This window comes from Ochotona princeps, chromosome 10, assembly GCF_030435755.1.
Source record: "Ochotona princeps isolate mOchPri1 chromosome 10, mOchPri1.hap1, whole genome shotgun sequence".
NCBI lineage: Eukaryota > Metazoa > Chordata > Mammalia > Lagomorpha > Ochotonidae > Ochotona > Ochotona princeps.
In genome coordinates this window covers 24364297-24377590 of record NC_080841.1, presented here as the reverse complement: position 1 = coordinate 24377590, position 13294 = coordinate 24364297, and the positions used below count along the sequence as shown (strand labels likewise).

Genomic DNA, 13294 nt, shown 5'->3' with positions numbered 1-13294 from the left:
CTTTTTATACTCACAGGTGAAAAATCGAACTCTGGAAGCTCCACCTGAAGGAACAGTAAATGTGTTTGTCAAAACACAGGGATCCCGGGAAGCCTACGTGAGGTGGGAGGCACCTGTTCGTCCTCATGGTCGCTTAACATATTCTGTCCTTTTTTCGGGGATTTTCTATGCCAATCAAGGTAATCTTTCCTCTATATCTATATATATATTTTTAAGACTTGAAATAGGATTAGAAAATTTTTTATTTGCATTTGAAATCTTATTAGCTGCAATTTTAAGCTCTGTTTTATTCCGCAAAAATAAGCTGACTGTAAAACTACGCTACAACGCTCAACCCCAGGGTATTCATGTCTGATATCTTCCTGGAAATGCTGGTTCTCAGTCATAGCCCTAGCTTACTGAATTAGTCTCTCTAGAGATGGGTAAAGAAATCTGTTTCAACAACCACTTCAGGTGTTTCAGATGTATGTTTGAGTTTAAAGTTCTCATTACTTGTGGTCAACCATAATCCAAAAGTATTAAATGGAAAATCCCAGAGAAAAACTTACATAACTTTATTACAATAGATTGCTATTATTGATCTCTTTTGTTATTCTTCGTTGTTATTCTTTTACTGTGTCTATAAATTAACCCATATTATACGTGTGTAAATATAGAAAAATAATGACATTTGTGAAATCCTGTAAATTTTACTTTTAGGCATCCACAGGGTTTTTGAAACATGTCACCAGTGAATATGGCGGAAGTATACTGTTTTCGTCTTTTTCCTAAACAGTGGTTCAAATCTGAAACAATAGTCATAAAGAATTGAGCTTTAACATTGTAGTGCAGTTTAAGTTATTTTGGGAAACAATATTTCCAAACTAAGTTGGTGATTCTGGTGTATGCTGTAATAAGTTAATGGCGCATGGGTTACACTATGTGGGTTTCTTTGAACATGTCCAAATTATCTGATTCAGTACATTATGTGCTGTGATGGTAGGATATCTATTTGAACCATATCCTATTACAGAAAAATGTGTGACTATATTATACCAGAAATCTTTAGGCTTCCTTTATATTGAGGATTTTGTTCTATTGTTTTTGGATACTGTCATTCCAGTTTTACAGTTGTCTTCAAAATTTCTTCTAAAATTAATAACAAACAGACAGTATCATGATTAGAGTTCCTCGGGCTATTCATGAGAAAGGAAGATTCCTCAGACTTAAAGAAGTTAGTTTCTACAGTATTGATAACCAAGCCTAATGCTTACACATTTCTTGGAGGGGTAAAGCAGGATGAGGAAGGGAGAAGACAGACTTTTCTTAATTTGGAGTGAGCACTTCTGTTGGTGTTCATGTTGGCAAGTGAATGGCCCCTGGGAGGCATGCACCTCAGAGCTGGAGCCAATGTTCTCCAAGACTGGTGGTGTCTCGTTTGTATGCAGTCAGGGCTTTGATGTATTCTGCTGTGAAGCACTTGTAAGATTATGAGGTGAAGGAGTGATGATCGATTTGAAAAAAGAAGCAACATTTTGGCCAGACCCATGACAGCCCAGCTATTTCCACCCAGGCAGCTGGGTGAATAATGCAAGACCTATATTCCCCCTTGTGTTTAATCTTGCATTGTTTTTGCAGAGAAAATTTCTGCTTGCCTTCTAAGTCATGTCATCTTTGGTTGTCATCCTGTCTCTCAAGCCATCAAAACGGTATTAAATGTTGCAAAGCTACGCAGCCAGAGAACTTTCAAAAGTCAGAACCCATTTGCAGAGCAGCCCTTGTAGAAAATGTATTCTGTTCTCGGCAGAATTTTCCTTCAGTTCTTTCCACTGAGAAGTTTACTGATTTCTCCCAGTGGAATCTGCTGGAATTTATCGGTTCATGGTTGGCAGTCACAGATTAAGGTAAATGTCGATCCGTAATGACCCTCTACATGTTAGTATTGCAGTAAAGCTGGGCTTTTATGTCAAAGATATCGGTGAGGGAGCTATTACACATGACAGGGGTGATCAAGGGACTCCAGACCAAGGCAAGCATTATTAAATATTGACTAGTTCTGTGATTTATGTAGAGCTGGAGGAAAAAAGTGACTTTTTAACCATTATATATTCTTCAGCAACGAAAACCAGCCATTTATCTCCTGCTGGTAATAAAGAACAGAGTGCCTGCATATTTTAGTGAAGGGAAAACCTGATCTTATAAATGAGATGAACTCCTTCATGATAACATTTCAGTGTGTTAATTGCCAAAAGCAAAACAGACAAATTGGAAGCAATTACAGGATTTGACTTAAAGAGGTTGGCGGTGTGTGTTCAACTCTGGGATTAGATGGGGGTGAAGCTAGAAGCAACAGGATCATCCTGGGATGGGCCCCAGGAAATTAATTGCATTGGTTCACCCTCATTGGGACTCTTGTGTCCACTGCTAAGTGAAAGGATTTCGAATATTGTCTTCTTCTGTCACCCATCAGCAGCCGTGTGACATTTACACTGAGGCTAGGGAGGCCCATGTGGCTGTACAAGGAGCGAATTAAACATTAATTCATCAAACTTATTTAAGATATCATCTGTTCACTAGATTTATACAAAGCTTATTGAATTGTCTAATAGCTAATTGGTTATTTCCTTGACATAATGAACAACTGTATTTCATCCTTTCCTGTGATGGCTGCTAAAGAGGCGGTGGTTAGAATTTATAAGATTGCTAGGAAGCAAGCTTAGCTTCAAGCCAAGCATGGCTGCCAGGTCACTGCTCTGCCGGGCAGGACACTCTGGAAGACACTCCCACAGCTGCTCCGTTCTTCATATTGGCTCAGATCCTGGTCTGAATGCTTTACAATGTCAACATTAGGTTTTGTTATAGCAAGTAAGTAACACAAATCAACATGTGATTTTCAATTCAGTATTATACTTCCACGAATCAAAATATGAAAGTTAAAAACAATAGGCAGTTATAAAATGCCAAACTTGTTCTGTAGAATCAGAAAATATTAATGTGGTCAGTTTCTTATCTCCTGGAAATTTGTGTTTCAGTTAAGTACAAATTCATATTTTCAAACATATCGAGTCTTCATGCCACACATATATTGCATTTTATACAATGCCATACTATTTTTCTTTCTTTTAAATTAATAATTTCAGTGACCTTGTCATTTCAATATTTCCAGGGCTCCTTCTTTATACAACTGCATGATATCTTAGATGTACAAGTGATAGCATTATTGATATGTCCAGTTCACTGGTTTCTCTTCAGATCATATAAATCTTTCGCCTTTTACTAAAGTTATGTAACTTATTTTCAGTATTTTGCTGTTTCAAAATATGCCTTAGTAATACATACTGTTATGTTTACTAATACATCTGCAAGGATGTATATATGATAAGTTTCCTTTGCCAAGTCAAAGGAAATGTTGATTTTTTTTAACTTAATAAGTTTGTCAAATTTCACTCCAAACCATTTATAGTCTCCCATGAGAGTAAGAAAGTGTGTATGTCCTGACAAACTTGCTATAGTTGTGTTTTGTCATACTGCCAATTTGCTACAGTAAAAATATGTCTCATAGTATATTGAGTGTACTTTTTCCTGATTAGGAATTAGTTTGAACATATTTTCATATGTTTGAAATCCAGTAGGTCTTTTTTTCTATTAATTCCTTCTATTTTATGTATCACTGAGCTTGGTTCTTTATATACCAGAAAAACATTTTACATGAGTAATAGGCTTACCTGTTGTTATTTCTTGTCCAGCACTGTAATATGTTATTTTAATAAAATCATGTTCAATCCAATTGGAATATGTATTGTCACAGTAATTTATGATATAAACCTTATTCTTTCCTTTAAAAAATTCCAGTATTTCCAAACCATATATTAAAATAATATATGCTGTTCTACCCTCGTGTCTTTAAAATATCTTAATTTCTATCCTCATAAAAGTCAGAGAAAGCTCTGTAATTGTATTAACATTGTCAGGTATTTTCATTTTTAAAACTGTAGGATGTGTTTTAACATCTGGTAGGTTTAATCCCCCTCATTGCTTTTACGTATGTTTCCTGCCTATTTTTTCTTACGTATTTTCTTTGTAGTAATGTTCATACATGTCAACTTCCCCTAGAAATCTCAATACTGGTTTATATAGGATGGAAATACATTTAGAATTAATATTTTCATGGTATTGGTTTTTCTAATCAATAACATAATTATCCTTTCTATTGGCCTTCTAAATCTCAGGAGATTAAAACTTCCTTCATATTGAACTTAGGCGTTTAAAGTATGTATATTCATTGATAGCTGCAAATTTAAACAGTTATAAAACATATATTTTATGTTAATAATTATCTCCTAAGAACTACTTTTTCTAATGTTAAGTGGGTGTCACTCTCAGATAGCTGTTTTCAGAAGGCCATCCTTTAAGGTCTCTGTGTATGTTGAGTGACGTTCATCCAACTGCTACAAACATCTGTGATCTTCCTCTTACTACGGTTTGTTGCTGTTTTCCTTAAGGCACAGATTTTACCAGGTGGAAAATGATAACCTGATTAATTAGGCTGTCATCTAGTTTTTAATAAATCAAATCTGAGGAATGGAAATGGGCCTAAAGGAAAACCAGAAGGATCTGTTCCCGTACAGAATTTGCCAATGGAAGGCAGGCAAAACCAGCAAAGCCATTCTTGAGCTTGTGTGGTAAAAGAAAAAAAAAAGGTGTTGCTGAGATGAGTAAAATGGAGATAACTGAGAGAAGATTCTGGGATTAAAAAAAAATAGGATTCCCCTTCTTTAAATAACAGATTTTAAAAAGTGAAATATTAAACAATGAGAGGATGGCATGTACACAGAGAAATGTGAATGGCAGAGATCAACAGATGGTCCAGTCTACACAAAGATCAACTATAACCTGTTTTGCTCACATCCATGATGAAAGGGAAGGGTAGCAGGTGGTTCTCTGGGATCCTTGCTCAGTAGAATCACCCGTTCAGTAATGATGAACATGCGATTCAGACTAGTGTATGTAGGGTCTGCAAAGGTCACTTACTGATGTGGAATAAGTGTCTCACTCAAGGACTTCCACAAATGCTTTGCTCACGTTGCGTAGGTGAACAGCCAACTCCTTGCAATCAGTTTATAGCATTTGCAGTATTTTTTTCTCTGAGGTCCTAGAGAATAGCTATATTTTTACAAGTTCCCTCCTCTTTACTAGTAGACTCCTTGGTTCTCACGGGGATCCTGTGTTTAATAGGCATTACCATGTCTTATTACCCAGAGCTTGCTTTTTTCTTAAGCGGTTATTGTGCAGTCCTCTGTGAATTGTTTAATTCTTCATTATCCTTTCTTTTGAATGGATCGGGAAGTGATCTCATTGCTTGATAACCTGACAGATTGTCTTGTGTCTCAGTTTCTATGGCAAAACCCCAGGGTGCGCTAATTGCTGAATCCTTTGTGCACTGTTAACTCTCACCTGCTCAAAGACCTGATTGCAGCTGAGTTTTAGTCATCAAATGTCCCTTTCTCCTAATCCTCTATTTTATTTTGTGGCACTAATAATGATGTTTATTTGTAAGAGAGAAGGTGAATTACTGAGGGGAAAAAAGAAGAAAAATGAAAACAAAGGATAAGTGAAAATGACCCTCTAGCATCAAGAAAATGCTGTTTAGTAAAGACAAAAAAGCAGATTGATACATCCATGATGGGAATAACAAATCATTTTATGGGCATCTGAAGGTATTTCATCCTTATGAAAGAGGTCCAAGAAAGAGGTTTAGGGGATTTCTTTCCATGGGTGGTACCTGCAGCCAGCAGTGAGTCTTCAAAGAAAGCGGAGTGAAAGAAAAAAATAGTGTAGGAATGGGAGGGGAAGAAAGGGAACAAGTTGTGAAATTAGTATTAATCGGATGCCTTTTCTGTTTCAAGACTCGAAACAGAACAAAGCAAAAACTAAAATCTACTTGCTTCGTTTTGAAGATTGCTTTTAAAAATGCAGATAGAAATTTGAAAAAAATATGAAAATCTCAGTGGTCATTTCGGAATGACTTGTGTTTCCATTCTCCCTCTCTTATAAAGCTCAATCTTTACATCTGCTGTAGCATCTTGTTTGTTGGTAAAGATATATGGATGCCGAGTTTTGCTTGGAGGAATCACAGCCGCTTTGGTTTGAAGGAAGAGCACGCAGAGGAGAATGGGCGAGGTGTGCTGGCCAAGTAAAGCTGTGGAAGGAGCTTTATACATTTCTCTGATGATCCAGGAATATACCTTTAGAGACATGCGTAATGCTTCTCATTACTTACGTTTGACCTGCTTCCCTGACTGTGTAAGTTGCTGGTGTGATCAGACATACACTCTTAGCATAATGCACAGCAAACAAGGTATCTGTATAAGAATGGTCAGAGAGATACAAGATTGTTTCTGTCCGTGTGTAAAGATGGTGTCAGGGAAGCACCCAGGAGCAGGGAATAGTTTTTGTTTGTTTGCATTTGCTTTTGAGGTTACATGATAGGAAACAGGGACATAAATTTTTCATTCTGGTGGTAAATTCTTGAAAGAGCAGGGTACTTTAATGATTGAATGATTTTTCCATGTAGAAAAAAAATAGAGTTTAGATGTGATGGTTCCCCAACCCTCATTCTCTGAGCATCAACCACGCCTTCTGATATAATTGCATGTCATCAACTGTCCCTTGGCGTATGTTCCCATCCAGAAACAAAGGGAAGTGAAAGGGAACTGAAGCCGCACCAGTAAAGAAAATATCGATCCATTAAATCTAGATGAGTGCGTGTCTTTAATCACCTTATCATCAGCAGCTCTGAAAGCCATAACTTTCTCAAGTTGGAGTATTCCAGGGGGCATTGGTATTTTAAAACACTATGAACCTATTAAAAATCTTTTTAAAAATGAAGCCCATCCTTCAAGGTTATCTTGAGAAATGGAGAGAGAGACCTTTGATAACAATCTGATCCTCTCAGCGCCTCTCTTCTCAGAATAAACTATGTTTTGTAAAAACCACAGAATACAGAAGCATGTGTTTTCTTGTGAAGGTAAAGACAATAATGATCCGTGGACACCCGCTCGACTTCTGTGGAGTCTGTGGGAAAGCGAACTCTGTGAGGAGAGGGGCAGCTTTGTTTTATAGTCCCCGGTGTCTGTTTTTAGTGTGGAGGGAAATGTGTAAGTTCAGAGCTGAGCTTGCCAGGCGTGCCGTATATCTGACGTGCTGCCCTCTGGGGAGCCCCACCAGTAGGGGAACTGTTCCGGTGATGCAGTACAGCTTGTAACTTGGAATCCCGTCGGAGAACTTTGCAGTTGCTTGTCAGTCAGTGGGAAGATAAAAGAGGCAGCTTCTTTTCAGGCGATTTGAATTCATTTCCCCATAATGAGTTTGAGGGTCAGGCAGCAGGCGAGGGCTTGCCTGAGATCTGATGAAGTGCGTTTTGTGGGTGGAAGCCCAGAGTCGGGGAGAGAAAGGGCGTGCTGTCCACCTTGCTGCCGCACCCTGAGGCAGCTGCTCCTTGGCCACACGTTATTAGGACCACGTTTCATGATCTAAGGGTTTTAGAAGGTGATATCTGCGCCAGTACAGCTCTATCCCATTTAAAAACCCAAAGTAGGAACACTGAAACTCAGTCCAAAACAGCAGGTGAGAATATACCATGCATAAAATACTCACCGGGCTCATACATAGTAAACACATTGTACTATTTTTTTCATATGATACACTTGTTTATAAGTTATTCTAGAGAAATAAAAGAAAGTGTGTGAGGATGGCAGTAAGGAATTCATGGGGCTCTGAGCATTAGTCCTGGATATCACCCCCTGATCATGGTAGGTGTGGCTTTCGAATCAGCATGAAAGATATTAATGGATGACTATGGGAAAGTGTTCTGATGTTCAAAGTACCGATGGATCTGAAACAGCAGTGAGACTGTAGGGGAAGTAGGGAAAATTTTCCCCTTTTCATTTGGAATCAAATTGTCTATTATGCAAAAGAGAAAACAAAGATATCACCAACACTATGTTTGAGCATCAAGTGTCAACACTTCTGAAACTATAGACAACATGCAAATATTGACTCACAAAGGATTTTTTGGTGGTTTCAGCTGGCTTAGAAAGTATTGCTATGTTTTTGGAGCAAATATAATGGGCAGTAATAAGAGACATGTCATGCTCAGCATTTGGCTACAGAATGTCCACCTATCCAATGTACTGACACTTCTGGTTACATACCATGCCTTGGCCCATGAAGCTGTAGAAATGTATAATTAGGACGTATTAGTCCACAAGAATGGACACAAGCCTTCATTTATCAAACCTATTTAAGAACTCCTCTATTCTCTACATTTGCACAGCAACTTATTAAATTTGTTTTGTGTCTGGCACCTAATTGGCTATTTTCTTGACATGATGAGCAAGTGCATAGTCTGTATTGTTGTGTATGTTGAGGCTGCAACGTAGTGATGAAAGGTAAATTGCAAGCTTGGGCTGCACCACGGGCCATAAAATCCAGCCACAGAGGGAGGGGCCTGTGCACGACTGCTTACTGGTCCTCTGTTCACATCTCACATCTCCAGTGTTTCTTTGGAGAGCAATCCCCCATGCTAACTCTTCATGTGAACAGGATAATGTAACCAGCAAGTCACCCCTAGATGGTGGACCTTTGGCTTTGAAATTTTTTCCATAACTCTTTTCTATTATTATTTTATTTTAATAATCTTTACATAGTTGATTAGGGTACAAAGGGTCAAAGGCTACAGGAAAGTGGGTAAGACCATTGTTTCTACATTATTATTATTTTTTCTAGATCTGGGGTCAGGGGAGAATAAAGGGAGAAGCCCCACCCAGCCTCCCACCCATCCCAGGTCCTTGACTTGGGGCATGCTCCGAGGGTCCTGCTCAAGTGGTTTAGATAGTTCAACAGTTCTGAATTGCTGCCAGTCTCGCCATTCCAAGCATGATGAAATCTCTCCAGAATCCACTGGCTGACACAGTCCACCCCAGAGTCTCAGTTAGCCCAGATTTTCACTGCCAACACATGGCTGGAATAGATATCGATTTGTTCTGTCCTCCGTCCTGTTGTGGTACTAGGTGTCCTCTGCAGGTTCCAATACACTGCCATATCCTCCATGTGCACTTGGGTTTGCTGTCTACTGTTCCGGCTTTGACACTTGCACACCATGGTCAGACCATTGAACCTGCACTTCTCTTCATGGTTGGGGTTCTCAGATCAGCAGTTCAGATGGAGGGATCCTCAAAACAACTTCATCTGAGGTGATCTCTGGCCTGATTCCTGTGTGTGCATGCCAGTGCAGAGTCCAGCACAGTCCATCACCCCAATCAGCTTATGCATATGTTGGTGGTTGCAATTATTGGATCAGTTCTGTTTCCAGCCTTGTCTTCCGCATGAACCAATGTATGTTGCAGTCCAGCCTGATTCTGCCCACCACACACTCGTCCCTCATGCAAACCAGTGGGAGCTGTAGCCTAGTTGGGGTGACTTCCAATAATCCCCACCAGACCCACCCCCTACCCTGGTTCCCATGCTTGCCAGTCTGTTACACATACCATTCAGCTCTCCTACATGTCACTGCGCATTAAAACCTAGTTAAACCTAACCAGCCCTACTATGCAGTCCACTCACATGCTGGCAGGTGCCATTCTGTCTAGCCTCTCCAGCCCCAAACCTGGTTTTCAGGCTCTCTATTGGGAGTGGTAACCCAAGAGGGAGGTGCCCACTATTTCCCTCCTGGTCCCACTCCTGAATTATGCACTTTCCAGGTGGTTCTGGAGTTTAGCTTGACAGGATTAGCTCCCAGTGCCAGCATTTGCCAGCTGATGCTGCAGCAAAGCCCACTCTAATTTATGCTTGTACCAGTAAGAGCCATCAACCCATCCTGGCTTTTCCCTGATCTAGCACATATGAGGCCCACACGTGTTGTAGCCCTGCCCGGTCTGGTATTACCCTGTCCAATCCATTTTCAAACTCTCATCATAGCTGATTGTGGTGACTTCTGGTACACCTATGCTAAAATTTACCTTGGGAAATCCAGCCAAAGAGTGGATATATATTTTGAACCCGTAGTTGTTTGTCACTCACAACCCAATATGTGTTGTTTTTGCGTACTTTTTCATACTAAGGGTTTGGTGTTTGTTCACATGAGAGTCAGTGTTTAGATATTTACAGCCTGAAAATATAGCTATCATAGTTACTCATCTAGAGTTAGCGAGAGGAGGTGCTCACCAGAAAGTGTGAGCCATAAGTTAGTATTAAAGGGAAATGAAAGAGGGAGTGTCACAGGGAAATAGGAAATATCGGGCCATCTCTTACCCATGTCCTTCCCTGAACTTTAAGACACAGTCCTTCCAAGGAAATCCTCTTCCCTGATTTGTAAATCCTAGTAAAGGACTAAATATGTACCTTGTCGTTGTGTGCAGTTACGAAACCCCTGAGACAGTGATATTCTGCTAAGAGAACCTTCTCCTAAGAACATAATTCTGTATGCGAAGAACAGACAGTTTCAAGCCACTGTGTTCCACCTTTTGTGTGAAGTCTTTATGATTAGTATGCTGGTTTACTCAGTTATTATTCATATAAAATCTGAAGAGCCCACTAGACTATGAAAGCAAGAAAAACAAGTATTATTACCTGTTGTTATTTACTGTATTCAATTACAGTGTGATGAGTGCCTTTAAGGTGAATAAATTTGGGGCATAGATGTTCCCCCTCTACCTGTCCTCACAGCCTGTGCTCCCACTCTCTCTCCTATTTCTTTGTGTTTTCTTTTTGACGTAATTTTACAAGGATACACTTTCAGTTCACTTCACAGTCACAGATGTAGTCCTCCATTCAGTAACAAATTCAACAGAAACCAAATATTCCATAGTTTTCAGAGAATTTGAGTTTTTAAATTTGTAAATGGGATTGCAAAGACATTATATGATTTTCTGGTTCATTTTGAGGAGATATTAAAATTCCATTTAAGAAACAGGAATCTGAAAACATTGACATTTATACATTCATATGGATGCATCAAAATGTGTTAACCATTCCTTATTGATGAACATTTACTTATTTAAAATTAATAAAGTATTCCGAGGAAGAATATTTATTATCATATACTTACATTTATAAAATATATGTAGTTAAGAAAGAATTCACTAATTAAAGATTAGAAAAATTTTCAATGCGCTGCTTTTATAATGACAAAAGCAAAGATACTGTTGGGCCCAGCGTGGTAGCCTAGTGGCTGAAATCTTCACCTTGTATGTACCAGGAGCCCATATGGGTGCTGGTTCTAGTCCTGGCTGCTCTGCTTCCCATCTAGCTCCCTGCTTTTGGACTGGGAAAGCAGTCAAAGGCAGCTGAAAGTCTTGGAACCCAGCACCTGTGTAGGAGACCCAAAAGAAGGTTCCTGGCTCCTGGCTTTGGATCAACTCAGCACCAGCTGTTGTGGCCACTTGGGGAGTGAATCAACAGATAGAAGATCTTCCTCTCTGTTTCTCCTCCTCTCTATATACCTGACTTTCCAATAAAAATACATAAAACTTTAAAAAAGATCATGTTAAATCATATGTCCCCTAAAATATGAATATGATCGTCTGCCTGTAATTGTGCTAATTTGATAGATAAAAATGACAGGCTACTTTAATTTGCTTTTGTTTTATTCCAGTTGAGACCAGACGTTTTCCGTATGTTCCATGGTAGGTTGTTAGTCTTTCTTACTTATCTGCTCAGACATTTTTCAAAGCAGAGTTATTCATTCATTCATTTATTCAGTGACTGTTTTAAAGATTTATTTATTCATTTGTAATGCAAAGGTATAAGAGAGGGACAGTCAGAGAGACCGAGATCTTCTGTTTGCTGGTCACTCCCCAGAAGAGGGCAAGACCAGAGCCTGGCCCGTCCACAGTCTGGAACCAGGAATTTCTTCCCTTTTCCCACATGGGTGCAGGCACCCAGACAATTGGGCTGTGTCCTACTGTGGCTTTCCTGGCAGCAGTCGCTGGGACCTAGATGGTAAGTGGAGCAGCTGTATTTGAACCAGTGCCGGTATAGAATGCACAGTGGACAGGCAGCAGCTTTCCCCACTAACTGACAATATTGGCCCCACGTAGAAGATCTTAGGGGTTTTAATTTTTTTTATATTGATAGAAGTTTAATTACTACTGCTAATAATTATTTCTCATTGCAACTTTAAATATTGTAGCCACATTTGCTTTTCTTATGGTTTAGGGGGTTTAGTAAGTGTATTTGATTTTTGATGGTTAAATATGTGCTTGTTTATTGCATAATAAATAGAAAACCCATAGTTGAAAAATATATGCGACTCAATTTTGCTAGTTTTTCAGAGATTTAAACTTACATGTAAGACGGTCCTTTTTCTCAGCTATTTATTTCTTCTTCCTATGCCTGCTTCTCTAAATCATTGTTGCCTGAATTAATCTTTGTGCTTTCAACATGTTAAGTATTTCAAAGAAACCTTTATCTTGTGGCTAAAGTTACTAACTTTTCCTCCAAGTTTATTATTTATTTTTGTTAAGAAGCTTTAGTTCTTTACATACATAGTTTTCTTCTAAGTGAACACTAGGTTGAGTTGAAAAACTGCCACTAATGTTTTTAACGGACTCTCTTTATAAATTAAGTCCTGGGGAATTTATGCCCTCAAATGTTTCTCATCTGGAAATGGGTCATGATTCTATCCATGTAAGCAGACTGTCTCACAGTAAGGATTCATTCTTCATCAAGACTTCATGTTTCCTATTAGGGTTCTGTCAGGTATTTTACTTTTGTGATTGTTAATTTATTTTTATTATACTAATAAAAGTATCATTGGTATCCTGCCAGTGTTTCAAAAGTATGCCATTTTCATCAACACTTTCTTTAAATATTTATAAATTTCTTGATTAATTTTTGCAGCTCTTTGAGGACAGAAAATAAAAATGTCTTTACACTTACAGAATGCAAGACTAGCCCATTCAGTTATATGGATTTAAATGTATGAACACAATAACAGCCAAGAACAGAACAGCCTTTAATTCAAGTCTCGTGTAACCAATGTAACCCATAAAAATGTTTACTTTACATAAGCCACAACCAACTTCTTTGACTGTTTCCATTGATCCTTGAGAACATTCAGATAAGCTCATAAAGAGGTTTAAACCACACATATCCATGTTTATCTACCAAAAATTAGAGTAAATTTTCTTGAATTAAAAAAAATCAGATAACTGTATAAAATATTATATAATTACATTACTTACAGAGGCTATATCACAAAAGTTGTGAATGCAGGGACAAGCTTCTTAAACATGTGACTGTGGATTGAATTCCT

At 38.6% G+C, this 13294-nt stretch overlaps 1 protein-coding gene across 1 annotated transcript in view; it reads left to right on the top strand.

Moving 5' to 3' along the window:
• The window catches only part of USH2A (usherin), a 641433-nt gene that overhangs the window by 353704 nt on the left and 274435 nt on the right, over window positions 1-13294 (top strand). Inside the window, exon 36 of the mRNA XM_004578639.2 lies at window positions 17-179. Within this exon, the coding sequence (XP_004578696.2) occupies window positions 17-179 (163 nt within the window). The remainder of the gene's footprint in view (window positions 1-16; window positions 180-13294) is intronic.